Here is a 13355-nt window from a genome sequence, read left to right as displayed (position 1 = left end):
TCCCTGGAATGTACTTCGGGTTTATTAATGTATTGTTTGTGAAACCACTGTGGGAGCTGCATGGGAGAATCTATAGTGCATTCAGCACCAGCCAGGACACTGGTTTGGATGTTGGTACTACACACATACACACACACACACACACACACACTTTCCTCGTAATTACTATCCATCTCAACCTCACCTGCCTTTTTTGGTCCCTCAGGCTCTCCGTACAGAGACAAGATCACCATAGCGATCCTGCAGCTGCAGGAAGAAGGAAAGATGCACATGATGAAGGAGAAGTGGTGGAGGGGGAACGGTTGTCCGGAGGATGAGAAGAATAAGGAGGCCAGCGCTCTGGGGGTCCAGAACATCGGGGGCATCTTTATCGTCCTGGCGGCTGGACTCGTCCTGTCGGTGTTCGTGGCAGTCGGAGAGTTCATCTATAAGTCCAAACAAAACGCACAGCTGGAAAAGGTAAAGCAACATCCTTTCACGTATAGCCAGGTTGCAATGACAATGTGCCTGTGTGTGGATCTTATTATACAGAGATCTTTGACAAGGAGACAATTTTCCTACTTTTCTATTAGTTTTGTGTTTTGGCCTTGCTTACATTTATTTTGTGGTTTAAAAAAATATTAAATTTGTATCACATATTTTTATTTCTGACACAAAAGGCACAACATGATGAAAAGTAGAGACATTTAGTCTCGTTGTATTTGCACTAAACCATCCCTCACCTCATACTCAATAAAGTGCACTTGATGTTTGGATACGGGTGGAGGGGACATTTACACGTGTTCAGTATTAACACTTATTTGAATGTACATGCTGTACAAAAGGACAGACCGACGGTAGTCATCTTAGTTACACTGAGATCACAAGGACAATTTTACATGATAGTCAGGTCAGCTCCTGAAACACTGATGTTTATGTAGATACAGTAATGCAGCATATTCTTTAAGACACAGTAAGTATGGGTTCATTTTCTTGCCTTTATCCACTTAGCCCCAACGGCACCAAGGTGATAGGAAGCGTGAGGAGTTCTGCTGTCACCACGGACCCTCCAAGCAGCTACCTGTAGACTTTAACCACCAGCTCAAATGACCTCCAGAAAGACTCCAGAGACTCCAGTCATCTACATTTACCTTACAATGCACAAATTGTACTTTTTTAACTTCAGATAGTTCCCGATTGGGAAGTCTCCTGTCAGAAGAACTGGCAGCAATGTTATGGTCACAACGTTTGAATGAAAAGTTGCCATTGGTGCATGGTTGGGTGTATGTTTTCGAAAGGCGGCCCTAAAACTATAGGTGCAGGGTTTCACACGATGGGATTGGAAGGTTGGCCCAAATGCATGATCCATAATGCTGAAGTAACTGTCACCAGTCTTCATGTCACCCTCAACACACAGCCACATCAATCCTCTCCCAAAAAACACATTGTTATTATCAGATACAAACTTTTGGACAGACAAGCCAAACTGAATCAAGCTATAATTGCAAACTCTGAAGGCTTGGTTTTGAAAACACATGTAAGCTTTCAGATATTATAACATACTAACTACTCTACTGAATAATCTCATATTGAAAGTGTAATGCTACAACAACACATCACTCGTTGTCAACAGCATGTAAACATTTTGATGTTCCCCTTAATCCCATGTCCTTCCTGTCTTGTCCTTCTTGTCCTGACCTGTCCTTCCTCTCTGGTCCTTTCTGTCCTTCCTGGGATTTCTGTCCTGTCCTTCATGTCCTGTCCCGTCCTGTCTTTCCTTTCTAACACAGTGCTCTCTCACCCAACAACAGTCTCATAAATCTCAAACGCCAACCCCTACTTAGCTCTCCACAGGAGCCTGGTCTGCACTAAGAGCTTTCTTCTACACCCTCCATCGATCCCACAATGCAGTGATGCTGCTGCTGCTTCTTGGCCATAAGCCCCCATATCAATGATTCACAGCATCTAGTCATGAAGTGATGTTCACAGAGTCCTTCTGTCAACGACAACACACACACACACACACAGCACAGCACTACACCCACAGAGCAGCCATGGTAGACGGGAGGGGAGGTCCCCCATCAATAGGATGTCATTTAAAGAATCCTAAAGAATGATATGGCTAATAAAAACCCATAAGGAAGGAAGGTTGGTAGTGAGTAGAGTAGGGAGTAATAGTCAGCCGAGCCAGAGAAAAGAGAAGGAGTGATGATTTAATAGAAACCTCAACATCGTTTGATGTTGATCATGATCTCTTCCTGGTGTTCTTCAGCGTGTCTTTGTGTCAGACACAGCAGTTGAGGAAGATACGTTTCACACTCTTATCAGCTCAGAACTAGGTGGAGGAGCGTGTCAAACAGATATATCCAGACAGAGAATAGAACAGACAGAGAATAGAATAGACAGAGAATAGAATAGACCTCACTCACATATCTCACTCACATATCTCACTCACATATCTCACTCACATATCACATATCTGTTTCAAGATTAGTTGTTAGATGTCAGTCCATTTAACATTTTATTTTCACACTACCTGTGCCTATATGCTACAATTATATAAGTTGTGTACCTCAATATTTTAACACCCAATTGATAACCGACAAAGGTGTATATTGCTTTTCATAAATTCTCATAATCAATCTTTTTTTTTTATGTCAGATGATCTGAGAAGCAATACATGTTTTACTCATCCAAAGCAAATAGACATTTTCCAAGAGGTTTGAGTGTCACACAATCATAACGTGTATTTTAGTATGTGTGGCCCATTGCTACTGTTTTAACTGTTAAACCTTGACACGATATGCAGAGTACCAAGTGTACCAAGTATTCCCATATCAATTCAATAATTAGTCACATTTGAAAATACCTGATATTTTATTTAATTGCACAAGATCCTTTACTTGAATGTGTCGACAGTACAGGGTTGTATTTTCACCGCGATGCTGAAAGTGTCAACTTGAAAATGTTCTACTAAGCATCTCTTTGTTGGGTTTGTCATGCTTGATAGCGCACACCCTGCAATTTGCATTTTTTAAAGTACCAGTCAGAAGTTAGGACACACCTACTCATTCAAGGACTTTTCTTTCTTTTTACTATTTTCTATATTGTAGAATAATAGTGAGGACATCAAAACTATGAAATCATGTAGTAACCCCAAAATATTTTTTCTATTTTAGATTCTTCAAAGTAGCCACCCTTTGCCTTGATGACAGCTTTGCACACTCTTTGCATTCTCTCAACCAGCTTCATGAGGTAGTCACCTGGAATGCATTTCAATTAACAGGTGTGCCTTGTTAAAAGTTTTATTTTGTGGAATTTATTTCCTTCCTAATGCATTTGAGCCAATCAGTTGTGTTGTGACAAGGTAGAGGTGGTATATAGAAGATAGCTCTATTTGGTAAAAGACTAAGTCCATATTATGGCAAGAACCGCTCAAATAAGCAAAGGGAAATAACATTCCATCCTTAATTTAAGACAGGAAGGTCAGTCAATTCGGAGAATGCCAAGAATGTTCAAAGCTGTCATCAAGGCAAAGGGTGGCTACTTTGAAGAATCTCAAATATGAAATATATTTAGATTTGTTTAACACTTTTTTTGGTTACTACATGATTCCATATGTGTTATTTAACAGTTTTGATGTCTTCACTATTGTTCTACAATGTAGAAAATAGTAAAAATAAAGAAAACCGTGGGAATGAGTAGGTGTGTCCAACTGCTACTGTATTCTGTGTAACATTAGAAAGGATAAAGAGAGAAATAAAAATAGCAAGTCATTTATTTAATGTTATGAGTCATACACCTTATAATGTCAACCTTTCTTAATATTATTTGCCAAATCCCAAAATATATGTTGTAATGACATTAATTGTATGTTTATTTTAAATTATTTTAATTAACTTAACTCAAATTGTGATTAAGAATAATTAGGTTTTCAGTCTAATATTTTTCACTTGTTATTAACTTTAATAAAAGATTGAGAAATATTTAAAGTTTTAGTAGGCTTTTCATTCCGGTTTGCCCAATGAGGACTTTCTCTCATAAGTCCACACATTCCCATCGTCACAACATGGCTGGCTTTCAGAAAAATACCATGATCACCATGGTTGTCCACTTCCCTCTCTTCCCCCTCTTCCTTCTCCACCTCTTCCTCTTTCTCGTCCCCCTCTTCCTTTTCTTTCTTCTCATTATCCTCCACCTCTCCCCCCTCCTCCTTCAGCTCCTCCTCATCTTCCTCCCATTTCACCTCCTCCCCCTCCTCCTCCTCCTCCTGCTCTTCCCTTTTCTCCTGCCTACTGCTGAGGGTGCTGCAGAGTAACTTGGCTCTCCAGGGACAGGGATCACCAGCTGTGTGTGAGGAACCATCCAGCTCCCCGATTTTGTGTGTGTGCGCGCACACACACACACACACACACACACACACACACACACACACACACACACACACACACACACACACACACACACACACACACACACACAGGAATGTACGCATGCACTTATATGTGTACACACACGCTCACACACACACACCTGCTCAGACAGATGTGTGCACAGACACCCATTGACTATGCACACAAAAATAGTGACTATTCATCTCTTACTTGCCCTCCATTTCTCTATCATGCTATCATGGAGTGAGAGATGGAGTGGGAGCTACTATGGTGTCTTTCCATCTCAGCATTTTATACCAAACCTGAGAAGAAGGTCTGGGGGTCTATAGATCCTTGTACGTGGTGGTACAGACTGAATGGGCTGTACTGTACATGGGCAGCCTGCAAAATACCCACCAGTGCCTTCTTCCATTAATGGTAGTAAAAAAGCTTTAAGGCAGTAAAAGTGTTGGATTTATTATTTCTCCATCTCACCTCCTTAAGTGGACGTTTTCTTCCTGTCTTCCTCTGAGCCAGCCCAAAGTGCTCTGAGACCTGAGCCTGTTCAGCTCAGGATTGGCTCTGGTGATGGGGAAAAGGGGTCATAAAACCTCTGTAATTCAATGGCCACCACTAAACAGCCACCATCAATCCAACTATGAGCCCAGCAGCCATGAGGCCAGGATGGAGATGTGTCCCCTGAGTCAGGGAGGGTTTTCTTGGCCTGTCTGGAAAGCCAGTTGGGTGGGGTTTTACTTTTGGAACTTTTCTATTTGCACTAGATGGCCACTAAGCCCAAGGCTTCATGAGGGGAAAGGTGTCTTAGGTAGAACATGGAATTCAATATCTCTTTCCCAGAGAAAATCAATACTCATGAAAAGCATATTTTCTGGAGGGCTTGTAGTCAATCAGCAGGACTTCTAGGAGTAATTCCATTTTTTTTGCGAGAAGAAGACAAACAATATGAAATTATATAGATATGATTTATGAATATGATACACACATACACATACTAACATGTAATATCATATACACTCAGATAGGTACATACCTTTGTACACAGCTTATACACCCAAATCCATATACTCAATATGCATAGAATTTTGATTGGTGGTGAATTGATATGATTGTTGGTATGCTGGAAAGCGAACACATTAAAACATTTGCATGTGTGGGAGTCCTCTAGCCATAACTATAGAATGTGTTCATGTGAGATACCTGGTCATTAGGACAACTCATAACAATGTCATAACCCTACTGGTCATAGATGAGGAAAAAAGGCACTAAGGAGAAGGCAGCCTGTTAGTTAAGCATTGGCATGAGTAACTGAATGACACTCAATCACTGGCTGACTTAGCAGCATGAAGTCTTCACTGTTGTCTTCATCCTTGTGTTCTTGTTGGTAGACTAGCCCAGCCTTCAATTGCTTGAGGTGGGAAGAGGCCTTATTTCTCTTGACAGGATGGTTGAGCCCTTTCACATTCCATCTAGTAAGGTAGACATCCCTCGGTTCTCTATCAACTCAGTTGAGGTTCTGAATTATTTGGAATATGTACTGTACCAGACATCACCATAGTGCCGTTCCAAAATGGAAATTGTGGTTTTATGTGAAGGATTTAACCTAGACTCGAAAAACATATTAGTCCCTTGGAATCTGTTTCCCCAATAGTACCTCCAGGAATAGTAGTCTCAGATTTAGTTGAGTCACTCTGCGTTGTTCAGTGCACCATTTGCAAATGCCAGAGTAGCTTTGAGAAAAGGAGAAGGAAGAAGAAGAGGCAGCAGCTTAATTGGCCATGCAGCTACATGGGATTTGAGTCAGACGAGATGTAATATGCATCAATAAGTCATGCTGCTGTATGGGCCTGGGCCCCGGCTGGGCTGCCTGGCAGAGAAGGATGGGGGAAATCTGCCATGGAGAAATCACTTTAGCTAGCCTAGAATGCTCACTGTGTGTGTGTGTGCGTGTGTGTGTGTGTGTGGTGTGTGTGTGAGTGTGTTTGCACGCTTGCGTGTGTGTATGTGCGTTCGCTCGTAATGTGTGCGACTCCAGATGGACTCCAGCATCTCGGCACAGCTTTCCTTCTAACCCTCTTCAATCCACCCTTCCCAAAGCATTACCCCTCCCTAGACCATCTAGCCCTTCCTTCATCCCAGCCCCTCCACTCACCAGCCAAACTTCACATTCGTGGTTGATTTGAAACTGAATCGTTGCCAGGGCTAAAGGCATATTTTAATTAGCAGTATGTCAACACATTTTAATAATTTAAAGCTATTAATGCAAACTACCATAACCAGGTGTTGCTGTACATGATCAAATAGCTGCACGGCTGTAGTAAGATACTTATGATACTGCAATAACAGTCTGTGGATAAATCTAGTTAAATCTATTGTCTCCCAATACAAGTGGAAGCCCTGCCAACCTCCAGTGCAAATCCTGTCCTGATTCCCACCTACATCTAGCTCCTTTATCCACCTACTACACTAAAAGACTATGGACATGCAACCTCCAACCAACTCCCCCAGCCCCAGCTAGAACTCCAGCCCCAGCCCACCCATCCTATCCTGAGCCAGCTCCTCTCTCCCCTGCCTGCTCTGTGTCACCATGGCAGCTCTCAGAGAGGGGCCTGTAGAGAGCCTGCCCTGGGGAAGTAGAAGCTCTGCAGTGCTCTGCTCTGCTGACCTTATTACTGCCAAATTGTTTGGAACTAGAGGAGGATCTCTCTGAAAGCCCTGTTTTCTCTCTCTCTTTCTCTTTCTGACTCTCTCTTTCTCTTTCTGACTCTCTCTCTCTCTCTTTCTCTCTCCTACAGAGGTCCTTCTGCAGTGCCATAGTGGACGAATTGCGGGTGTCCCTCAAGTGCCAGCGGCGCCTCAAACACAAGCCTCAGCCACCCGTCATGGTCAAGACAGAGGACGTCATCAACATGCACACCTTCAACGACCGCAGACTTCCAGGCAAAGAGACCATGGCCTAGAACAGGACTCCCTCTCCCTCTCTCCCTCTCTCCCTCTCTCCCTCTCTCTCTCTCTCTCTCTCCATCTCTCTCTCTCTCTCTCTCTCTCTCTCTCTCTCACTCTCGCTCTGCTGTCACTGGGAGGCGTGTAGGGTGAAGAGACACTGGGGGAGGGAGGAAGGGTGATAGTTGATTTATGTGAGTGTATGGGGGGGTAAGAGAGATGGGAGAAGAGAAGAGAGGAGCTGAGCTGCTCTGATCACTGACTGTCTGGCATCGTTGTTTCGAAACACTAAGCTAGAAATGAAAAGAGATTCAACAATGTTTCCTGTGGAAATAACTTGAACTAACCTGGGAGCAATTCAATGTGAGTTACCTCATTACTCTACCTGGCAATGCACCTGAGCAACGAGTGACCAAGTGGTGCCATGATTTAGTATCAAAAAGAGAGAGAGATAAACCCAGGATTCAGAGGAAAGGAGGGATGGCAGGTTAAATTGAAAGTATAGAATATCATACAGCTACTGTATATGTTTGGTTGTCCCTTAGAAATCACAGGTCCAAATTGAATCAATATTTATATGCTACCCAACCACTATCTCTCTCACTGAGTAGAATCAGGAGAATGTTAGGTAGAATCAGGAGAACGTACTCAGTCATAGTTATGGAGCAAACACATACACAGATACTAATAGAAGAAACGGAGAGAAAATCAGTTGGCGAGTGTGTAAAGGACGCATCTTGTTTTTATTCAACCATAGAAGAAGAAGGAGACCAGATGGGCTAGAAACAGCCAGTTCCAAATGAAACCCAAAGCCCAAAACGCATTGGTGAGCAGGACAGAACTGCTCCCAACATGTACAGAGGCATCGTTTATTCATATGATTCACTGTTGGAAAGAATACAGTACATTATCCATCAGGCAATAGGTTATTTCATTTATTTTGTTTTCAGAGTACTAACATTTTGTTAAATTATGGGGGATGGGAAAAACATTTTGAATAAAAACATATATACATATATAAATACATGCAGAGACAGATGACCGGGGGAGGGGCAGTGATGTAATAGAGGAATTAGGTGATAGGAACTGGAAGTGACATGAGTGGCGGACATGATGAAAGTACTAACCTTAGAAACCTTAGTCGTTTGAATTGAAGGAAAGCAGGAGAGCAGGAGTGGATCTGAAACTAAATTCACAGCAATCACACAACATGAGGAATTTATTTATTCAAGTATTTATTGTTTTATTTATGAATTTCTTTATTTATATTTTCATGGACTGGATTTTCACAGCAGCTGCAAGGATACAGTACACACCTCATTTTCAGATTTGATGGGTACAAATGTTTTGGTTTTCTTTTTTGTTCAATGTCAAGTCTCAAGTTTCTTTTTGTACTCTAGTGGCTTTTATTTTAATAACAAAATCCTCACATTTACTTGTGCAAATGCAATTTCTATGAAAAAGTGTTTTTGTACGAAGAAAATAAAACATTTTGTAATAATTTTTATCAACAAAAAAATGTACCACGGGTGTCACCACGGCAGACAGCGCGACTCTCTCTCCACTGTGGGCCGTGTGGGTGTCCCAAGGGATAGCAGCCCCATCTAGGATAGCCCCGTCAGGCCTAACACAATCCCCTCCAGGGGGTCACGAGAACAACCCCTCCATGGACCGGCCTCACACCGATGGGGTCTCCAGAGCATTCTGGTTGAGCTTCAGTGGCATAATACATGTTTTGGAAAAAACTATTTTTATCATGTAAGGAATCATATTTAAAATAAAGATATTTTTACTTCAGGTGAAAAGAGTAATGATTAAACAATAATTAGAACAATAAATATATACATACACACACAAAGAAGTTGAAGTGAAGAGGACTGCCAACGATGCTTATCATTCTACACCCCTGACTTCCAATAGACTGCTAGATTTCAGTGCTGAGAAATTGTGTGTAAATGGTTTTAAAAACAGAGAAATATGTATTTAACAGAATAAGGAACACCTAACTAATTTTGAACATGTTATGAAAACTAAATTGCAGTGCACACAGTTTACTGTTTGAAGTTGATGCACAAGTTTAAAGAAAATAAAAAAAAATCTTCACATCTTTGTGGTGTCGTTCATTTGACTCTAAAGCAAAATGTTTTGTCACCATTACATTGTAACAGCTTGGATCAGACGCTAAACAGAACAAAGAGCAAAGTGAACAGAAAACACAATAAAAGACTGATGGAATATGGGATATATATATGTATATGAACACAAAAATCGAATGAAGAACAAAGCAAGTCGACGATGGGCCCAAAAGAAAAAGAAACCACAGCATTTGAACAGAAAGATAATAACCTTTTTTTGTTTATTTGTTTATTTTGTCACGTTTTCTACCATATAACGTTGACTGTGTGCGCTCACCCTGCGTGTTTGTACTCCATATCCTTCCATCTGGAGAGCAGCTGTGGAAATACTGACATGAATGAAAAAACAAAGGGCAATCAATCTATTAGGTCTATTTGAAGAAGTGTAAATGTTATTCATCTTTAACAGCCTGGTACACATGAAAGGATTCCTATTTGAAAGACACAAAATGTACAGCAGATCTGCCATGCATACCCATTAATGCATTTATATTAGCAGTTAGGAATATTGGCAAAATAAATGATTATACTATACAACAACTATACAACACAGGGTTATTCAACATGTAAGCCTATAGAGCAGTCATGTCCCAGACTGCGTGTGGACTGAGAGAATCTGCCAGAACTGAATGGAATGTGTGAATTCCGAACAGCATTACTTCTGGTTTTGGGGTTTTCACACTGGTTAGTTGGACATATCAGGTTTGGGCGAAGGAGGTGCTTAAACTGCTTCGCCTGCAGTGCTTTGTGCATTTTGTGCATTTGTGCATCTCCTCTCTTCTCTTCTCTGTATACATCAATGAGGTCGCTCTTGCTGCTGGTGAGTCTCTGATCCACCTCTACGCAGACGACACCATTCTGTATACTTCCGGCCCTTCTTTGGACACTGTGTTAACAACCCTCCAGGCAAGCTTCAATGCCATACAACTCTCCTTCCGTGGCCTCCAATTGCTCTTAAATACAAGTAAAACTAAATGCATGCTCTTCAACCGATCGCTACCTGCACCTACCCGCCTGTCCAACATCACTACTCTGGACGGCTCTGACTTAGAATACGTGGACAACTACAAATACTTAGGTGTCTGGTTAGACTGTAAACTCTCCTTCCAGACCCATATCAAACATCTCCAATCCAAAGTTAAATCTAGAATTGGCTTCCTATATCGCAACAAAGCATCCTTCACTCATGCTGCCAAACATACCCTTGTAAAATTGACCATCCTACCAATCCTCGACTTTGGCGATGTCATTTACAAAATAGCCTCCAATACCCTACTCAACAAATTGGATGCAGTCTATCACAGTGCAATCTGTTTTGTCACCAAAGCCCCATATACTACCCACCATTGCGACCTGTACGCTCTCGTTGGCTGGCCCTCGCTTCATACTCGTCGCCAAACCCACTGGCTCCATGTCATCTACAAGACCCTGCTAGGTAAAGTCCCCCTTATCTCAGCTCGCTGGTCACCATAGCATCTCCCACCTGTAGCACACGCTCCAGCAGGTATATCTCTCTAGTCACCCCCAAAACCAATTCTTTCTTTGGCCGCCTCTCCTTCCAGTTCTCTGCTGCCAATGACTGGAACGAACTACAAAAATCTCTTAAATTGGAAACACTTATCTCCCTCACTAGCTTTAAGCACCAACTGTCAGAGCATCTTACAGATTACTGCACCTGTACATAGCCCACCTATAATTTAGCCCAAACAACTACCTCTTTCCCAACTGTATTTAATTTATTTATTTATTTTGCTCCTTTGCACCCCATTATTTTTATTTCTACTTTGCACGTTCTTCCATTGCAAAACTACCATTCCAGTGTTTTACTTGCTATATTGTATTTACTTTGCCACCATGGCCTTTTTTGCCTTTACCTCCCTTCTCACCTAATTTGCTCACATTGTATATAGACTTGTTTTTTTTACTGTATTATTGACTGTATGTTTGTTTTACTCCATGTGTAACTCTGTGTCGTTGTATGTGTCGAACTGCTTTGCTTTATCTTGGCCAGGTCGCAATTGTAAATGAGAACTTGTTCTCAACTTGCTTACCTGGTTAAATAAAGGTGAAATAAAAATAAAATAAAAAAATTTGCGCCCATGGATCAGAAGGGGGGAGGCTGAGAGTTTCGAGGGTGGAGACTTCATTTTTGCCGGAACTCTTCATTTTTGACACGTGTGAACACTGAAGTTAATCACTTACGCAAGATTTTTACTTCTGGGTTAACAGAGATGAATAGAACACTTGTACAATTGTTCCCAAGCCATTGAAACGAGACAGATTCTATAAATGCATGACTCTATGTGAGAGTAATCACATGCACACTTAATGCTCAAATGTATGTGCATATACAATGATAAGCGGGTTCCAGTGACTCACAGATTTTATTAGATGGGGATTGTTGTGGTTGGGGAGATGCTGTCCTTGGTGGCAAGAGGAGAGGAAACTGCCTTGTAGCGTGGAGGAATGAACTATCCATAATGATTTAAAATAGAGGGAATTAACACAGTGATAAACAAAGCCAAATGACTGTCGTTAAGGGACGGTGGGGGTAGTGGGAGTGTGGCGGTAGCCTGCATTACTTGTGGGCCACGGTCACCAATTCACTCTGAAACAGACTCAGTCAGCAAACACAGGGAGGGTCAGACAAGGACACCGCTTCCTCTTAGCCAATCCCTGATCTGACGATGACCCTTGACCCACAACCCAGGGTATGACTCAGCAGAACGCTGCGGCTAATCAGATTAACTCTCCATCCTCACCCTGACCTGAGAGGTGGGATGGATAGGACGAATGGGATGGAATGAAGGCCCAGGGGCTGTCAGGGGCAGTGTTGTGGAGATGCAGCCAACAGATTACATTTAAAAACATTTGTACTTAACCTGTCTAACCTGCTGGTTTAGAAAGCTTTCCTCCTTATCGACCTGACCTCAGTTTGCCAGTTACTTCATTACTGGATGTAGAGGAACCTGAACACTGTTGGCCTTTTTTGTTGTGTGTTAGTTGTGGCGTAAATCTGCTTCCATTCGTTGGTGACTTTTAAATTCAAAGTATCTGATAAGTGCAGCTCTATCTGAGCAAGCTTTATGAATAAATAGCTTTTGAATACATTTGTAAAAAAAAATCTAATGGAAATGTACTTGTTTGAAGAGTAATAGATCAAATTTGAGGTTCAACAGAGGCAGAAACCCTGGGATGGCTTCACCATGGATTCATCTTAGGTCATTCAGCAGCAGGAAAATGCTCTGTCCAAAATACATGTCTAAGTAAGGTAGTGGAACAGTGGATCCTGCCGGTCCACACTGTCTTTACACTCAGGAAACTGATCAAAACAAACAGTGGTGTCAGTGTCCAGCCCACCGCCAAGATACCAGCTCATTAAAAAACATTCTGATGCTAAGAAAACACATTCTGTGGAGGGAGAAAACGTCCTTATCTGTGCCCTGCGTCCTCAGGACTAATGCTGCCATTGTGTGGATCGTTAGAACCTAGCCTGTGGTGTTTTTCTTTGTGTGTGTGCAGTCCCACAGCCTTGTTCTCAGCCATTCCGTTATCAGATTGACGTTTTCACATAAGGTGCCGCATCAGACTGGCCCTAATCTTCACACCTCTGGCAGGCCGAGGGGGGAGGGGTAGAACGGAGGCAGATAACAAACGCACACGCCGGATCCCATTAATTGGCTAATTATCATGGCTGGTGGGGAGTGCCAGTAAACTGGAGATGGGGAAGGTAAAGCCGTGTCCCCTGTATGGTCCTCTCATCCCCCAGTCAAACCCTGTTTATCAATCAACAGTTTTAATGAAGACTGAACAGGACACGGCCGTACGTGGTGGCGACCGAGAGATGGCCGTCGTCCTTGAGACATGGGGCTTCAGGCCAAGGGTTTTGTTAGTTGTGTATGAGGTT

General features: G+C 42.2%; 1 protein-coding gene across 2 annotated transcripts in view; it reads left to right on the top strand.

The window, feature by feature from the left end:
* LOC115140899 (glutamate receptor ionotropic, kainate 2-like) overlaps positions 1-7422 on the top strand; it is a 328356-nt gene extending 320934 nt beyond the window's left edge. Inside the window, exons 16-17 of one of the 2 annotated variants that reach the window (XM_065028000.1) lie at positions 206-459; positions 7166-7422. In XM_065028000.1, coding sequence (XP_064884072.1) covers positions 206-459; positions 7166-7330 — 419 coding nt within the window. In that variant the 3' untranslated portion in view covers positions 7331-7422. Of the gene's footprint in view, positions 1-205; positions 460-990; positions 3507-7165 lie in introns of those variants that run through there. The other variant, XM_065028001.1, reaches the window with a different exon arrangement.
* Positions 7423-13355: the final 5933 nt, after the last annotated feature.

This window comes from Oncorhynchus nerka, linkage group LG14, assembly GCF_034236695.1.
Source record: "Oncorhynchus nerka isolate Pitt River linkage group LG14, Oner_Uvic_2.0, whole genome shotgun sequence".
Classification (NCBI taxonomy): domain Eukaryota; kingdom Metazoa; phylum Chordata; class Actinopteri; order Salmoniformes; family Salmonidae; genus Oncorhynchus; species Oncorhynchus nerka.
This window is presented reverse-complemented; position numbering and strand designations above follow the sequence as displayed.